General features: G+C 60.3%; 1 protein-coding gene across 4 annotated transcripts in view; it reads right to left on the bottom strand.

Moving 5' to 3' along the window:
- Positions 1-17,970, bottom strand: part of TSNARE1 (t-SNARE domain containing 1) — a 112,509-nt gene that overhangs the window by 28,915 nt on the left and 65,624 nt on the right. For 2 of the 4 annotated variants that reach the window (XM_081505139.1, XM_081505140.1), the window contains 2 exons: positions 13,177-13,249; positions 9,270-9,352 (listed from right to left, as the gene is read on the bottom strand). In XM_081505139.1, coding sequence (XP_081361265.1) covers positions 9,270-9,352; positions 13,177-13,249 — 156 coding nt within the window. Of the gene's footprint in view, positions 1-3,156; positions 6,603-7,537; positions 7,977-9,269; positions 9,353-11,500; positions 11,936-13,176; positions 13,250-17,970 lie in introns of those variants that run through there. The other 2 variants (XR_014057981.1, XM_081505138.1) reach the window with 2 other exon arrangements.

Consider the following 17,970-nt stretch of genomic DNA (forward strand, 5'->3'; position numbering starts at 1 on the left):
GGTACCCAGAGGCTCGGGCCTTGGCAAATCCACTCGCTGCTTATTTACCCAGCTCGCCTCCAAATTAAAAGGCAGCCTCCCCTCCCCCAGGGTGGGCTCCCAGCCAGGCCAGGGCAGCAGGGCCCATGCCCACCGCCCGGGCGAGGCCTCGCAGCTCTCAGGTCACGACATCTTGTCACTGGGGACAGGACGGAGGGCTCTGGCTGGGGAGTCCCTCCTCGTCCTTCCTGGAGCTCCGGGCCTGGGCCAGGCTGCCCGGAGGGCCCTTCACGAGTCCTGCCCTTTGCTGTACTTGGATAAGTTCAGATGCCCTCGCTCCTCAGGCCAGCACCGGACACCGGGCCCGGCCCATTGAGACCTTCCTTCTTTCTGCATCTCCTAATCTTCCCTGATCAAAACCATGCCCCCATTTTGCCTTCCGGTGCCTGATGCCCCAGCCTGTCCACACCTGGGCAGGTCAGGAGGTGCAGGAACCATGCGGTGTGTGTGACAGAGCACAGGCTCGTGCTGGGCGCTGTCCTGGGGGCCGGGTGCACCCAGAGCCCAGCCTGGTGGAGGTCACCTGCCCAGGAGGACAAGGACTCCCAGGGCATGTGGCCAGGCGTGTGGTAGGGATCGCGGATGCCTCTCCGAGGAGCACAGGTCTAAGTGAAGACCTGCAGGGAAGGGGCAGTGAGGACGTGGAAAGCATGCAGGACAGGAGGAAGGGAGAAGGCTGACCTCGGCTGAGCACCCAGGGGCCAGGACGGGCATTCCCCACTGTTTGCTGCCGCCCAAGGACAGTTACAGAGTTCCCACCGAAGGGCAGGGAGCGGGTGGTGGTGGGGGTCTAGTCTCAGCTCAGCATCGTCCATCATCCACATCCTGGAAGCAGCACCCTGGGTGGGGGTGAGAGGACATTATTTTCCCCAAAGCCAGTGGTTTTCCGGGTTTCCTGCTAAACCACCAAAAGGCAGGCCACAGGACTCAGCATGGTCGGCGTATGCTGTGCTCTGATGGTCTGTGTCCACGAGACAGATGGGCCCACGATGTCCCTCTCCTGAATGTATGTCATCTCTGATTCGACCTATTGCTACATATTTAGGAATTTCCCTTTTTCCTGTGGTCCAGGAACATTTGTATAAGACTGGATCTCTGCTCTGAAAGTTGGGTAGAACATACGTTAAAGGCCAATCTCCACAGGGCAGGGGGATCTTTCTGACCCATTCCGTTTCTTTAATGGTCCCACTGATCTATTTATTCTTAAGTCGGTGTTGACAAATTGTACTTTTCTAGAAATCGGTCCATTTCCTCGTTTCCAAACTTGTTGGCCTAAGACTATTCCTAGAATTCTGTCATTACTTTGGAACGTCTGTTCTTTCAATGTTCGATAAACCTTACTAGTGGTTTGTCTATTTTCATGGTCTTTTCAAAGAGCCAGCTCTTGTTGTTTCCTTCAGTTGCTCTGTCATGTCCGACTCTTTGCGACCCCGTGGACTGCAGCACACCAGGCTTCCCTGTCCTTCACTATCTCCTGGAGTTTGCTCAAATTCATGTCCATTGAGTCAGTGATGCCATCCAACCATCTCATCCTCTGTTGCCCCCTTCTCCTCTTGCTCTCAATTTTTCCCAGCATCAGGGTCTTTTCCAGTGAGTCAGCTTTTTGAATCAGGTGGCCAAAGTATTGGAGTGTCAGTAATAAATTCTGCTTTGTCTCTATAATCTTCTAATTTCTCAGGATTTATTCTGTAGTCATTTTACTCTTATTTAATGTCTTTTTAATATCTTAATTCATTAATTTCCAGCCTTTCTCCTTTTGTTGTATAAGCATTTAAGGCTATTAATTTCCTTTGAAGTACCCCATAGATTTTGATATGCAGTATTTTCATTATTATTCAATTACGTCTTTTTACATATCCACTAATGATTTATTCTTCTTCGACCTCCCAATTATTTAGAACTGTTTAAAATGTTTCCCAACATACAAGGAAATTTTTATTTTTGTGCTGCTGCTATCTAATGAGAGGATTTTCCTAATTGCATTTTTGAGTAATTGCAGTGTTTCACCCATTTACTGATTCTTTGAAGTTTGTTGACACTTGGTCTTCGACCTAAGTCGTGATCAAAATCCAGGCGTCCTGGAGAAGACTGGGTGTTATCTGCTGAGTGTTATTTGTTTGAGGGTCTGGTGAGTCAACTGCTGGTTATCACTGAAACCTCCAGCATCCTCACTAATTCCTGGTCTCTGGGCCCATGCTGACGCCTTCCACTCTCAGGATGGATTCCCTCTGCAGGCAGGAAGTTCCGGCTTTATCCATCTATTTGGAGCTCGTTTCTTAAGTGTATAGAGACAACGGAGTTTTCATCTTCCTGAAGAGCTGAACCGGTCACACTATCCTATTTAATATACTGATATTTACTTATATGAGTGATATTGACAGTATTTATGTTTGTCTTCACGTAAAATCTTGTCCGAAGCTGGGCTAGCCAGTCATGCTCTCCCAACTCTGACCAACGTGTCTTTCTTTACACTTTCTCACCTTCTTGTCCTTATGTTTTACTGGATTAGTTGTAAATGGCAAAGAAAAATGTTTTTCCCTACAATCTGTTGATTCTTGACATTTAATGGGCTCTTTTAACCCATCCACATTAATTTGTTTACTGGACACGATACCAAAGGTTTGCCTCGGGTTTTCTATTTATCCTATTGTCTTCTTCTATATTAATTTCTCTCTTTCCCCACCCTTTTGTATTCAGTAATGACTTTTGTCTGCTTACTTGCATTCTTATTCCTTTTTTCTATCTATATATCTTCTTTGGTGAAGGATCTGCTCAAATCTGTTGCCCAGATTTTCTAATTCAAGTGTTTGTTTTCTTGTTGCTAGATTTAGAGAGCTCTGAACATATTCAGGATACAAGTCCCATGTCAGATATGTGATACACAAACATTTTCTCCCAGCAAGTAGCTTGCCTTTTTATCCTATTAACAGGGTCATTTGCAGAGTGTAAGTTTTTAATTTCAGTGAAGGAATCCTTGCGTTTTTAACCACATACAGCTACTAACAGGTACCAAAATTAATAATGTAATCACTCTTTACAACCAATACACTATCATTGTCCCACTGTTCTGTCTTTTCTAAACATTGAACCACACAAATTAGACATTACAGTCAAAGATCACTGCTTAATATGAAACAGTTTTATTATCTGAGTCCTTTATTGACCAGCTTCCTGGCTCATTGCCCATATCACAGACCTTCCTCCCGGGACCATCCTTGAGTCCACCCTTCAGAGGCTCTTCTTGTCAAAGTCTCTTGGTAGCAAACCCTTAAGCTTTCAGTCCTCTTTGTCCTGAGAGGCCTGATTTTTGCCCGGGGCCTGATTCCAGGTGACAGTCCCTCCTCTGGGCCTTGGTCTCCCCACAGCCTCCACTGCTGAACCTGTGACTGAGCTGGAGGCCAGGCTGTCACTCTGTCCCCCTTCCAGAGCCAGCCTCCCGCTCAGGAGCCGGGGTTTCCCACCATGTGGAGCCACCCGCTATTGTGCATAGCCCCCACCCCTCAGTCTGCACTGGGGAGTCAGGGGGTCACGCACCACATTTCCTCATTCGATTTTCTTCTCCTGGGACCCTGCCCAGACCCAAGCTGGATTTCTGGTCCTTTGCACCCTTTCATCTCTCTGTCACCCTTCTAACTTTCTGAAGTCCCTCATCGCGTTGCCATTTTTCCAGCTAAGCCTCACACATCATCTGTGACCAAGGATGCCGCCAGGCTCCCCGCCGAGTTCTTTGTTCTTTTAAGAACAACTTTTAAATTGTCACTGGCCCTTTCCAGACATGCTGGGTCACTTCTGATCATGTTACAATGACTCATCTTTGTGACTTCACCTCATTTTTAAAATATTCCTTAGAAACTATCTTACGTTAGGTATCTGCTTGATTCCTCAGGGGTCTGCACGGGCCCGCTGCAGCTGCCAAATCAAGTAACACAGACTCGGCAGCTCTAACAACAGGAATGCAACCGCCACCCTCCCCATCCTGGAGGTGGGAGGTCAGAGAAGAGGGTCGGCAGGCCTGCTCCCCCTGGGGCCTCTCTGGCTTGTGGCTGGCCGCCTCCTCCAGGGTCTTCATGCAGCCATCCCCCCGCCTGCGTCTCTGCCCTGATTTCTTCTTCACGCTGAGGCGGAAGTCACCCCAGGGGTCCCACTTCACCTCGATCCCCTCTAAAAGCCTCAACTTCTAACACAGGCACCTGCTCAGGTCCCAGGGTGCAGACCTCCACACCTGAACTCTGGGGGGACGTAAGTCAGCCGGCGGCGGGCCTGGAGCTGTGCTCCTGTTGTTCTGCGATGCTGGCCCTCCTGCCCACTGCAGACTACGTGACCGCTGCCTGTGCGCTCACATGATGCTTCTTCCTCCCTCTGAGGGCCCCCCAAAAGCCTGCGGGGCCCTCCCCTAGAAAGATCCATCTGCCGGGATCCCGGATCTCAAGGCCGGCCTCTGAGCCGCCTCCGGCTCAGTGCTGGGGTGACTGAGGAGGCCAGGGGGTGGCAGGGAGGGGACAACCCTGGCTATTTCGCTTCTCCCTGCAAGCCGGCAAAGCCTTTACAACCATCGTTTTTTCCACATTAAGCTGTTTCCTCCATGGACTCCTAGTAAAAGTAAAGTCGCTCAGTCGTGTCCGACTCTTTGTGACCCCATGGACTGTAGCCCACCAGTCTCCTCCGTCCATGGGATTTTCCAGGCAAGAGCACTGGAGTGGGTTGCCATTTCCTTCTCCACGGGATCTTCCTGACCCAGAGACTGAATCCAGGTCTCCCACATTGCTGGCAGACTCTTTACAGTCTGAACCACCCCTAACCTGCAGTTTATCCACCAAGAGCAGACCAGAGATACACCCAGGCTTTGCAGGGCAGAAGGAAAGGCCACCATGGAGAACACACAGTGACGTATGACCACAGGGATGAGGAGGTTGGATGGACGCTGGCCATGCTGCAGAGGGCAGGATGGGCCACTAAGCAGATCGGGAGCTTTTGTGGATGAGAGTTACTGACTCGCCACTGGCTCCGCAGGGAACAGTGAAACCAGGAAACATCCCCTCCCTCTGTGTAGGTCCCACCCTACGCTCAGCTCCTTCTGAGCCGGGCTGCCCCGGGAGCCCGGGGGTCAGCACGCTGTCTAGTTCCTGCCAGGACCTCAGCTTCCTACTTCTGGAAAAGGCTGTTATCACAAGTCTAGAGAAGGAAGCAAAGGGGAAGCCAGAGGGGAGCCCGGCCTCAGGGCCACAAGGGCCCCGAGCGCCGGCTGTAAGCCTGCCTCCTGGGGCCGTCCCGAGGGGCCACACAGCCCCAAGGTCACAGGTGAGGCGGATCGCAAGCCCAGGGAGGGCTGAGGGCTGCCTGCGGGCGAGCGCAGGGGACAGACCACCAGAACAGACCAGCTCCGTCTCATTTTCTGTCAGCATCACCCTCATTACTGTCTCTGCTTTTGTTTTTTTTAATATTGATATTTTATGTTTATATAAGAAAAATATTTTTTCCAAAAAAATTCAGTAGGTATAAAATGGCATCCCACCCCGTCCAGTACCAAGGAACATTTGTGCACACAGATATCTCACATAATGGACATAAACAGAGAAATGACCACAGGCCTACGGGAGTGGGTCCCTTGGGGCAAAATCAAGCAGATGCAGGGGCCCAGCCCCCACCCCAGTCTGTACACCTGCAGAGCAGGGGGCTTCCAGGACTCACTCCAGGGCACACTCTGGGTGTCTTCTGGGTGCCCAGCCGAGGCACACTTCCAGGGTCTACGCGCCAGGCAGTGGTCTGGGGATGCTGCGCCTGCATGCACTCGCCCCGACCTCCATGCGCAGGATGGGAGGGCGGGGGGCTCTGCCCGTCGCCTGCGTCGTCCCTGAGCAGACCTCGCTCCGGCGCTCCCTGGGGTTGCTGGGCCCATGGGTAACGGCAGGACAGAAGGGGCACGCTGGTGGATGTCCCATGTCCTCTCTGGCTCCGTCGAGGCCCCATGGGGCTCGGACCCTAGGTCTCCTCCTCCACCTTCAGGATCATCCCTGAGAAGGCCTCTGGGCTGGTGCAGCTGCCATGGGAGGAGGCTCCGGCTGGCCTGCAGACGGTCCCGCCCCCCGGGGAGCCACCTGGGCTGGCGGGCAAGGCGCCCCGGGCCGGGAGGGCCTCCACCAGCCTCCCCAGGGTGTGGGTGAGCGCCTCGACGCCGTCGGCCAGCCGCTGGCTCTGCTCAGCCAGCCGCTCCAGCAGCAAGTTCTGCTGGGCCATCAGCGTGCTCTGCTGCTGGGACCAGGCGCTGAGCAGGGCACCCTGCTGCCACTGCACATCCAGTAGTCGCCGCTCCAGCTCTGAGGCCTCTGCCCCTGCAGCCTTCCCGGAGGGCTGGGGTCCTGCCGAGGCGGGCGGCGAGGGTCGGGGGGGCCCAGGGAGTGCGGCCGCCGGGGGCGCCGAGGCCGGGGAGGTGGGCGGGGAGGGGGAGGAGGCGGCCGCGAGGAAGGCTCCTCGGGGATCCACGGGGTCAGCTTCGGGCGGGCTCGGCCTATCCAGCATCTGCAGGGGGAGCCACAGGCAGCCGGGGACCTCGTCCTCCTTGTCGGCTAGCAGGGGGAGACAGGAAACGTGAGCATTCGCCGGCCGGGACCCAGGCAGTGCCGGGAGGCCTGGGGAGCGCCCTCTGTGCCTGATGCCCTCTGCACACAAAGCTATCTCGGCCTCTCCTGGGGCCCCTCCGTGGTGGGCAGCAGTGCCCTCACAGGACACCAAAACTCAGAGGGCACAGGACGTCCTCCAGAGATGCTGAGATAAAACTTCAACCTTGCGGCTCCAAGGGCAAGGTGCCACCGCCAGACTGCCATCTGTCTGTCTATCTGCTCACCCAAGCTGGCCATCTTCTACCCACTATCCTGTCTGTCCATCTGTCTACCTACACATATCCACCCACACATCCATCCCTTCATCTGTCTGCCCATCTGTTTGCTGGTCGAGCATCCATCCGTCCCTCCATCTGCCCACCTCCTTCCTTCCGTCCACCTATTCATCCATGTGCATCTTCCCATCCGTCCATTTTTCATCTCTCAGCCATCCATCCTCAAGCCAGACCACACATCCATCCATCATTCACCCACATCTCTGTCCATCCGCACACTTGTGTTGACACCCTTTCAATCCTTCACCATCCATCAATCCACCCAACCCTCCATTCATCTGTCTGTCCAGCCAGCCATCCACCAAGTGGACATCCAGGAAGATAGGCAGAGTGGATATAAAAGCAGCACTTCGCCAGGAAAAGCTGAGACCTGGAATCCTACATACTGGGCTCCAAAACCAGCTCCACCTCTTGGGAGCTGTGTGACCATGGCAAGCCCTTCTCTCTTCTGGGTCTCAAAGCCCTGTCTGCATGTGGAAGGCCTGAGGCCGTGATGCCTGTCCTGCCAACACTTCCTAGCATGCTGCAGGCAGTGGGCAGGAGCCAGAGGGCTTACTGCATGGTGGCCACCATGGGCTGCACCTCCTGGGTCGGAGCCCCACTCACCTCACCTATGGAGCCAGGGTCCCACCTTGGGAGGGCAGCGTCACCCCAGAGCCCTGGGCCCACACACCCCCTGGAATCGGGCAGGCCAGGTTCCGAGCCTGCTGTGCCCCCGGCACGGGTGGCCACCCCTGCTGCCGCCTCCTCGTCCTCCTCGTCCTCCTGTGGTCCAGGGATGTGCTGATCCTTCTGACGCGGTGGCCCCTGGGGGCATGGGGGGAGCCAGCCGCCCTGCCAGCTTGTCGCCTCTCTCCTGAGACGAGGCTTCGGGAGTGAGGCCCTCAGCGGGCAACGTCCAGCTCCAAGTTCCTGCGGCAGAGGCCAGGCTGGGCTTCTGACGAGTCCGCCTTGCTTGTCAGTTTCAGCCGGTGCCTTCTCTCTGGGAGGCCCGGGAGGGACCAGGACCGGGGGAGCGGATGCCCTCAGTGCGCTGGAAGGCCGGCTGTGTGGGCAGAGAGCCCCGAGCCGGTCACCAGACGCCGCAGCCCTGCCCCAGCCCCGCCCTGCAGACACAGGCCACCCACGGTGGCTGCACCAGCTGTCACGCACACCTGACCCTCGCCCTGACTGAGGAGTCAGGTGGTCCCGACGCAAAAAAGGGGCAGCCAGCAGCAGGCCCAGGCTGTGCCCCCACGACGTGTCCTCGTGGAGTCCGGTGGCCTGCAGGCTCCCCATGGGCGGAGGCCTGGGAGTGCCCTGCTGGGAGGGGCCACTCTCCCTGTGGCTGGCCCCACCCTGCGCCCCTCCTCCCCGGAGGCAACCCGAGCCCCTCTCTCAGCACAGTGCTGCCGTACCAAAGCCCTCGGGGAACACGGACAGTGTCCACCTTCTCCCTGGCCCCTCCCTGCCCCCGGCAGCACGGCCCCGCACAGCGTCCAGCCCCTGGCCGCGGCACCCTGAGCCCACGTGGGCAGCCCCTCCTGCGGTCTCTGCCCCCCCTCTTGCCTGGCACGCCCTGGGAAGCCCTCCCTCCTCAGTGGGCCCAGGGCCCTGTGTCACTGGACCACACCGTCCACCCACCCCACCCCCAGGCCACAAGCTCTGGGAGACACGGGCTCTGGGGGGACAGTCTATGAGTGAGGGCCCAGCACAGAGCAGGGGGCATGCGGGAACGGGCGGCAGGTGGAGGATAGTGCCGCGCTCACTTCCTGCTGGACCCAGGCCTAGCCAAGGGCTCACGTCGCGGCTGTGTGTCCCCAAAGCTGCCAGATGCCCCGCCTCAAGCAAACGAGGGTCAGATACTGGTCCTCAATGCCCCGGAGCCAGCCGACACATCCCAAGCAACGAGGCCCCACCAGCTCCAGCCCTGCGCCAGGCCCGGGGCAGACAGGGAGCGACACCCTGCCCAGCAGCGGCGGGAGGAGGAGAGGCCAGGAGGCCTTCTCCATGGCCCCGCCCTCCAGGACGGCTTCCTGTCAGGGCAGCTAGGTGCTACCCACTGGGCGTGGGCAGCCACAGCCCTTCCGGTGCCCACAGCAGCGAGATCTGCCCCTGGGAGCCGCTCGCCCTTCAACCCTGCCCTCTCGCTCGCTGAGCCGGTGGGCAGAGGCCCAGGACACAGCCTCGGAGTAGGGTGCAGACCAGGGGCAGGCAAGGCTGACCACCCTGGGCACGCGGCCCACACCCGTCCTCTCCCCTCCCCCACAGCAGTCGGCCTGGGCGCAGAGAAGACCCTGCGGGCCTGCCCCTCCAGGCGTGGGCAGGGGCGGAGGGCTGTGCCCTCACGCTGACTTACTTGGTGCCGGCTGGCTCCAGCGAGGAGCTCACTGGCCGCCTCTGTGTGCGAGGACGCAGCCTCAAGGCCGGCTTCAATACTATCTGCAAATCAAGACAACACAAGCAATTACAGAGAGGAGACCCTGTGGTCACCCGGGGCGGGGGGCGGAGGGAGGCACAAACGGGGAGTCCAGCCTCCAGAGGTCAGAGGCTGCAGGGGCGGGCACCGCTCACCCATCCAGCATAGGCACTGGCCCGCATGAGTGTCAGGACAGAGAGCCTGGCACTGTCTGTCCTTGGGGCCTGGCAGCCCCTCAGAAAGGGTGAGTGCGGCCTGGGAACAACTCTGCACAAAGAGAGCAGCCGTGAAGACTGCCGTCAGGGCCTGGGAACACCACCGCCCCCCACAACATCAGCACGTGGCAGCCGCTGGCATCCGGGCACCAAGCAGCCAGTTCTGACAACCATGCGGGTCCGAGTGGGGACCAGGGACTTCAGGCAGGGGCCTGCTGGGCGTGTTGGCACAGCCCCCAAGACGTCACCCCAACAGCACAGCTGAGCCACCCGGGGACACCAGAAGACACCCCTCTGCGGCACCAGGGGTGAAAAGGCAGTATCGCATAAAACACCTGCAAGTCCACCCTGCCCTGTGACCGGTGCACGGGCAGGGGGCAGGGGTGAGTCAGGACCGGGGCCCTTGATCCGCTAGGAACAGGGCTGGAACCCCTGGGAGCACCAGGGCGATTCTCTATACTGTTTCCTCTCCCCCCGAGAAGAAGGACCCGATGCTGCCCAGACAAGCGGGCAGTGACCACAGCTGTGGGCACAGCCCTCAGCAGAGACCAGCTAGTGCTCTGTGGGCTGACCCGTCAGATGCAAACATGCATCAAGCCAAATCTTAGGAAGAGAGAACGAGCCTCTGAATTCACACGTTTTGGTGAAAACTCAAAGACAGAAATGGCTGCACGCACACATACCCCCTGATGCTGGGAAAGACTGAAGGCAGGAGGAGAAAGGGACGACAGAGGATGAGATGGTTGATGGCATCACCGACTCAATGGACATGAGTATGAGCAAACTCCGGGAGTTGGTGATGGACAGGGAGGCCTAGTGTGCCACAGTCCATGGGGTCGCAAAGAGTCGGACACGACTGAGCAACTGAACTGAACACATCTCCCTCAACCCAAACGCATGCACCTGGGCACCGCCCAGGGTCTGAGGCAGAGACAGCACCCATAAACACAGGTGCGGCCCGGGCACTGAGGGACCGGTCAGCAGCTGGCTTCCCCAAAGGGCGGGAGCCTGGGAGTCACGGGGTCTGGGAGACAGAGTGCTGGCCCACCAGGGTGGTGGGACGTCTGGACTGAGCTGAGCCTCATGGTGGAACTTGCAGAACCAAGCGTCACACTGGGGCCGCCAGGATGAACAGAGCCCCCGAGCTCCTGCCCTGCACCCAGGCGGGGGGCCGGCAGGACGGGTCTAAGCACCCGGGCCCCCCGCCAGCTCCCCTGGGGCTTAGAGTGTGCCCATTTGCAGCACCCCAAAGCTGGTTCTGGCTCTGCCAGTAGAACAGGCAGCCTCCCAACGACCAACAGGCAGGCCCTGTCCCATCGTCCAGGCTCGTGACTTGGTCCAGCCCAGGGCATGGCCGTGTCCTGGGTCCATGTGCATCTCTGACCTGCCCCCGCCTGTCCGGTGCAGACCCCCCAAAAGGTCTGCTGGGGTCTCTGCTGGGGCGTCCATGGCCCCTGCTGTCCCTGCAGGCCGTCCTGCTGATGGCTCAGCAGCCCTCAGGACGTAGTTGGTCCTGCTTCCAGCTTCTCCCTAAAGTCCTTCCAGCAGCTCCCCAGGAAGGGGGAGGAGAGAGTCCGTGGGGCCCAGCTTCAAGCTGCGGGTGGAGCCGATGCTACTGTGGTGAAGGGCACTGTGACGGGCTTGCAGAAGTGTCTTGAGAGGAGGAGGACGAGAAGCAGGAGGAGGAGGAGCTGGAGGCGGCGGTGAAGACACAGCCAGGGAGCCGTCTTCCTCGCCAGGCTCAGAAGCGTCTGCAAAGGTGGCCGGTGGTGGGCCCAGGGCTCTGGGGTCAGCGTACCCTGGGAGGCTGAGGGCCCCTGACGCTGCCTGGTCTGGTCTGTGGCTGAGTGACACGGGCGAGGGGTGTCCCTCCCTGGCCTGGAGCCTCTGTCTCCCCATCTGGACACAGAGCGGGCCTTGCTGGAGGCTCCGGATGGGCTGTGGGAGGCCACTTACTTGGCAGGGGCTTGGCGGCACGGCCCTCCCCGGGGGTGCCCGGGGCCGCGAAGGTCTCGGCCACCATGCGCTCGACGGGTGTGAGGATGGCAGGGGCGCAGGGGCGCTCAGCCAGCTTGCGCCGCACCACCCCACGCAGGTCCCGCCACTTGTGCTTGACGTCGCCCAGGTCCCGGCGGCAGTAGCCCAGCGCGTTCACCGCCTGCAGGATCTTGCTCCACACGCGGTGTTTCCGGGCGGGCGGGCCCCGCAGTGCCCCGAACAGCAGCGGGTAGTGGCGCGTCACCCTCTGTACCAGCACCTCCGTCTCCTGGGGGCTAAAGTTGGGCTTCCGCGTCTTGGTGCGCAAGAGGGGGCCCGGCCCGGGCAGCAGGGCCGCCACGGCCGGCTCGGGGCTGCAGCTGCGCCCACACGAAGCTTTGCCGCTGCTGGACCCTGGAAAGGCACCGGAGGCTGAGGGCGGCGGGCTGGCCTCACCGCCCCTGCGGGGGCGACGCAGGCCTCACCCGACATCCGTCGTCCCAGGGACACCCACACCCTCACGCTGCGGGGCCCCGGGCTGTGGCTACTCTGGGCACTGGGGCCCACCCCTCCAGCAGGCACGGCACAGGAGGAGGTCAGTCCTCGCCGCCCCCCTGCCCAGCAGAGAGCCCCTCCCCATCAGCCCATCACTGGGACCGAGTGACCATCTGGTGACCATCCAGGTAACAACTGGGTGTCCATCTGGAGCGTGCAAAGCATTCTGCACACTCACTCTGAGACGGTCACCCACAGAGGCGATAGAGTGCATGGAGACAGGGAGGGTCCCAGGAGAGGTGCTGTGAGCCTGGATAGGTGATGCCCAGAGCTGCCCAGAGCAGGAGCGGGGTCCCGCGGGCGCCCAGGCTTGTGGACCAGTGAGGGGCTGGCAGGCAACATGGCCCAACCCCCTCATTTGCTCTGCTCCTGGGGGTGCAGCACACACCCGCAGGAGGGGGGCTGGGCTGCCTCTTGGGGAGCAGGACACTCCTGGGCCTCAGCACCGCCCCAGCCTTCAGGCCCCATTGAGGCAACGACTCAGCCCCGGAACAGGGTGGAGAGGGGTGTGGGGAGCCCTGGGCCCCGGCCAGGAGCTGCCTGCTAACCAAGTGGCTCTGGGCACTGGGAGCCACCTCGCTGCTGAGGGCCACGGGCTGTGGCCCAGCACTGCCCTGGGCACCCGGACACGGGGGGAGGACTAGGAAAGCCCTGCAGCCACACGGGCTGGACGGCTGGGCTGGTGGGGTGAGGCCCTCGTGTGGAGCAAATGGGGCCACCACAGGGGCAGGACGGCTCTCCCCGCGCAGCAAGTCCCCACCGCACATGCTCCTGGGAGGAAGGCGCAGGGCGAGGGGCAGGTGGCCAGGACGCCCCCACGAACAGGAGCAGGGGCCAGCCCCTCAGGGGGCGTCCCCAGGCTGGCCTTCCTGAGGGGCTGGGCCGACCCGAAGGGGAGGGCACGGAGGGTGGCCAGCAGAGGCTCGGACCGCCGGAACCTGCCCAGGCCCCGTTGTCTGCCCGGCAGCCCTGCCAGACCATGCCCACGCCTTCCTGGGGCAGCTGCCGGAAGGACTCTGGGGTCGAAGCCAGACGCAGGGCCCCTGAGGACGGCCTGGGCGGGCGGGGCAGGTGGCTTGGTGGATGCTGTGGGTACCCACCGATGGCCTCTCCTTGCTCTGAAACCATGGAGGCCAAGTCCTTGACGATCTGGTTCACATCTAACAGGTCACTCTGCAGAAAGAAGAGGATAGCCGTTAGGTCCCTGGGGCCGCAGTACAGAGGTCAAGGGCACAGCCCTCAGCATTGTGGACACCCAAGAACCAGAAACGAGCCCAGGGTCACCACCCCTCAACTCAGAGACACTGCAGGGATCTGAAACACTGTCTCCCAACCCGAAGGTCAAAGTCCACGCTGAGCATCCCGGGGCCGTGAGCTCCCTCACTGGGTGGAAGGGACCCGGCACTGGCCCCTGGAAGGTTGCAGCCTACTGCAGGATGGTGTCCCCAGCACTGACCTGCAGGCCTGACTAGAGGAGAGAAGAGGGTGTGCGGAGCGGATGGCTCAGCGTGCACCTCCCACAGGCCCTCAGTCCTGCGGACACCTCAGCCCTCGGCTCCTTGACTGAGGGGCCGACCTTCCCCTCTCTGTACACCCGGCACCCAGCATGGCCAACACACATGAGTGGTAGATGGTAGATGGATGAATAGTGGATGGACAGATGGATGGTGGATGGATGGATGCACAGATGGATGCATTGGATGGATGGTGGATTGATGGATGGATGGTGGATGGATAGTGGATGGATGGATAGTGGATGGATGGATGGATGGTGGATGGAAGCTAAATAGATGGGTAGATGGCTGGATGGACAGAAGAATAGTGGATGGTGGATAGATGGATCGTAGGGTAGGTGGTAGATGGATGGAAGCCCCACTGCTGTCTGAAGACTAAGTAACTTCTTGAAGCTAGCGAGTGGGGTAAGAAGCAGAACTTGGACCAGGAGCCTCTGGGGTACCTCCCACCCCGCTCATCATGCTGGCCACTTGCTTTCTCCCTGCCAACCTCCTCTATCTTAACTCCACTCGTCCAACAAAGTAGAAGTGATGTTGATGAAGGAGATGGGCACACCACTCACAGAGCACATGCGTGGGGCTGTGCTGGGGGCACTGAGATTACAGGGGTTCAAGAAGGGCCTCTCAGAAAGGGAGAGGGTGGGGATTGCTCTCCCCGCTGACTTGAGCCCCTTCCCTGCAGGAGATGGCTCCTCCACTGGCCAGCCAGGTGACCCTGGGCAAAGCTGTTCACCTAGAAGTCAAGTTTCCACACCTACTGCCCAGCAAATCCAAGCCTCCCCCCTTGGTGCTGGGCACGTGGCCAGGGTAGAGCCAGGAGGGGAGGCTCCTCCACACCTCTGAGATGCAGGTGCCACGTCCCTGCCCCCTATCCACCACCCTGCAGCCCAGCCTAGATTCATTTCCAACAGGGTCATTTCACCCCACTGCAAAATATCGCAGGGAGATTCATTTTCTTTTTAGGAGTGTTCTGGGAAATGAAGCAATTAGCATGATCTTAAACCGACATGTACTATCAATCGCAATTCAATTACTGGGCTTACACACGGCGGAGGCGGCGGCTCTGCGGGAACCAGGCCCACAGCCGGGAAGGTGGTGATAAGTGCGGGACCTCAAGCGGCCTCTGGCCTGGACCCACTTCTGGGATCTGCATCCCCACAGTCCTCCCTGGACAAGGCTGCTGGTGGGAAGGCCGAGCTCGGGCGCAACCCGAAGGTCCGTATCCCAAGGTCACCCGTGACGGCCACGGCCTCAGCCGTCTGGCTGAGGGAGATAAGCCCACCTCCCCACACTTCCAGGTCCCCGCCCCAAGGCCGCCAGACAGCCAGCCTCAACCTCAGTCACTCAGCCCGCACCATGGGCAGAAGCCTGGGGGTCCCGAGTCTGGCTGTGGATGCGCTTGGACTTGGGGGCTCCGAGGGGCCTTTTAGGGTGCTCAGTCTCCCCACGGTGCATGAAGTCACCGCCGGTACCCTCACTTCACAGATGGGCAGGCAGGGAAGCCAGCACCAGAGGTTAAGGGGCTCCCCTGGGACATGTACAGGCCTGCCCGGGAGCAGGGCAGCCCCGGCTGTCCAGACACCTGATCAGCACCAGGGACAGCGGGCTCGCTCCCGGGAGCTCTCATGCCCCAGCAGCTGGCGAGCTTAACACGCGCGCGGTGGATCCTTTCCCTTGGGCACAGGGACAGAGTCTCAGCAAAGGAGAGGACAGGAGGGGTGGCAGAGCAGGAGGCCCAGGACCCCAGGCTGCCTGCCCGGGGGGCGGAAGCTGGAGCAGTGGCACATCGCCGTGGCCTGGCCCCGATGGAGACACACGGCTCCTGTGGCGGGGGCTCCTTGTCCGAGCAGCACTGACCCGAGAGCCCGGGACCGCCCAGGTGGGACAGCGGGTCCCCAGCCCAGCTCCCTTCGGGGCTTCGGGAGAGGCCTCCCACTTCGGGAGATGCAGTGGCCAAGGCTAATCCCTAACTGCTGCAAACACACGGGGGCCGCCCCCTCCAGGGCCCATCACCACACCACGTTTCTGTAGCAAGCAGCCCCCCGAACACGGTCAGGACTGCGGCTGAGGATGGCAGTCAGGACTGTGGCTGAGGATGGCGGCCAGGAGCCAGCGCTGGCCTGACCATCTGGGGCCAGGGGTCGCGCCCAGGCCTCTGCCGCCCACCCTCCACACCCACCACACCCGGTGGCGTGTGCATGGGGTCTGTCTGGAACCAGATGGCCGCTGCTAGGGTGCCGGCTGCTCCTGGCTGGCCCGGCAGAGCAGCAATGACCCGGTCCGCCGGCGTGAGCCGAGATGCCCGCAGTACCAGGGGAGGACCTTGTGTGGGTGACCCTCCCGGACGGCACACCAAGGGCACCACATCCCGTCTCCAGAAGGTCATCGTCAGAGACCGCTGCCAGGGAAGTCTCCATTCACCGGCCTCTTGGATGTGGACGTGACCTTTGACACTGGCACCCTTCTTGGTTCCCGGCTCCCCTCTTTGGAGAAGGGAATGGCAACCCACTCCAGTGTTCTTGCCTGGAGAATCCCATGAACAGAGGAGCCTGGCAGGCTACAGTTCATGGGATTGCAGGAGTTGGACATGACTTAGCACTGTCTTTATCTTTTGTGCTGAGGAGCAGGGCGGCCCCGTGTCCCCGGCAGACTGTCCTGGGGCTGCGCTTTGCCCTCAGGCCCATGAGCCTCTGAGTTGTCCAGGGATGAACTAACCACCCGCTGGAACAGATGCTCAGGCTGGGCCCCCAGCCCCTGCTCTGTGCCCTGGGAACCGCCTACTATAGAGACCCCTTCCCCACTTGACTCCACCCCCGACTCCTCCGGCCAAGGGAACCCACACATAACTCCCGCTCTGTGCCTTCCCCGTGACGAGCTGAACCGCTGGCTGGCCCCCCGACCCATCAGGACAGGAGGCATGCTGGCTGAGTCTGAGCTGGCTCCTTTCCCAATGCAGGCCGCCAGGCCACGCCCCAGACCAGAGCCCTTCCAGCTCCGCTTCCCCGCCCCCCACCTCTGCAGAAGACAGTGGGAGCCCCAATGCTCAGGGGTTCGCACACCTATGTCATGGTGTTCTCCTGGCTCAAGAGCCCCCCAATCACTGGAATTATCCTTTTGAATAAAGAGCAACCGCACCCCTTGTTCAACAAGTAAGGAAGCCACCTTAGAGGGAATAAGGGGAGCGGGGGTGTCCCAGGGCCCTGGACTCCAGCCCGTTTCCACTAGCCTGGTGGCCGAGAGAGCAAGGGCGGACTCGGGCGACGTCACCCTAGCACCAGGTGGACCTGCAGGCACACCTGAGGCCTGACCCCCAGCCTTGAGCCACTGTGAGGGGGTCAGCAGGGTGCACCCTCCAGGCAGAGCAGGCCAGACTGTGGGGAGAGTGTGGCAGGCGAGCCTGGGGTCAGACCCCTCCAGGACTCCCAGGCAGCAACCCCCTAGGAGATCTCAGAGACGACCAGGCTGGCTCCAGGGCGCTGCTCAGGGAGGGGAGTTCAGGGTCCCAGCTCCCAGGCAGATCAGCCTGTGGGCACACAGCCCCTGCCCTCTGGAAGGTCTGGGGCAGGGAGCCCCACCACAACAGCCCGATAGTGGAGAGCCAGCCTCGGCGGTCCAGGGGCCCCGGGCCCTCTGCCCGTGGAGGCGCTCCTGGGCCCACGGCCCCCCCTACAGACCACTCCTGGAGCCCGGGGTGCGCTTGTTGAGGAGCTGACGGTGGGCACGAGGGGGAGCAGCCCACACACTGAGTGGCCACATCAGGACACAGGCAACCAGCCAGGACGGACGGTCACCGTGCTGGGCACCTGAGCTGGCTCGGCTCCTGATGGAGGGTGTCAAGGGCAAAGTGGGGACATGCCGAGCCCGACCGACGACCGACCGGGAGCCAGGCAGAAGGCCAGGCCTCAGATCCGTGGTCTGAGCTCAAGGCCAGGCCGGTCATGGGGGCCATGCTGGGAGCCCAGAAGCCCCCAGCACTGCTGGGATGGAGCCCCCGGGGCCAGCAGGCAGCCCAGCTGTGGCACATGAGGGCGGCAGGGACCGGGAGCCGTGTGCCCGGGCGTGGGCACCAGGGAGCGGGAGAGACAAAAAAAAAACACCTTAACTTAGTAAATGTTTAAATCATGCAATTATTATCCTGATTGCTTCTAAAACTAGAACTCATTAAAAGCGCTCACGGAATCTTCTCTCTTCTCTTGCTGGCACTGAGGAATAACAGCCTTGCACAGACATAATAAAACCCCAGCGCGCATGCCTGTGTGTGCCTGTGTGTTCCCTCCACGTTTAATCATGAAGGGAAAGAAAATACCACTGCATTTTTCTCTACCACGTAATTTCTTCTCATAATTAGGATCTTGGCAACCATCCACCTACAGAAACGAC

Source organism: Giraffa tippelskirchi, chromosome 6 (genome assembly GCF_054371585.1).
Source record: "Giraffa tippelskirchi isolate mGirTip1 chromosome 6, T2T-mGirTip1v1.2.pri, whole genome shotgun sequence".
NCBI lineage: Eukaryota > Metazoa > Chordata > Mammalia > Artiodactyla > Giraffidae > Giraffa > Giraffa tippelskirchi.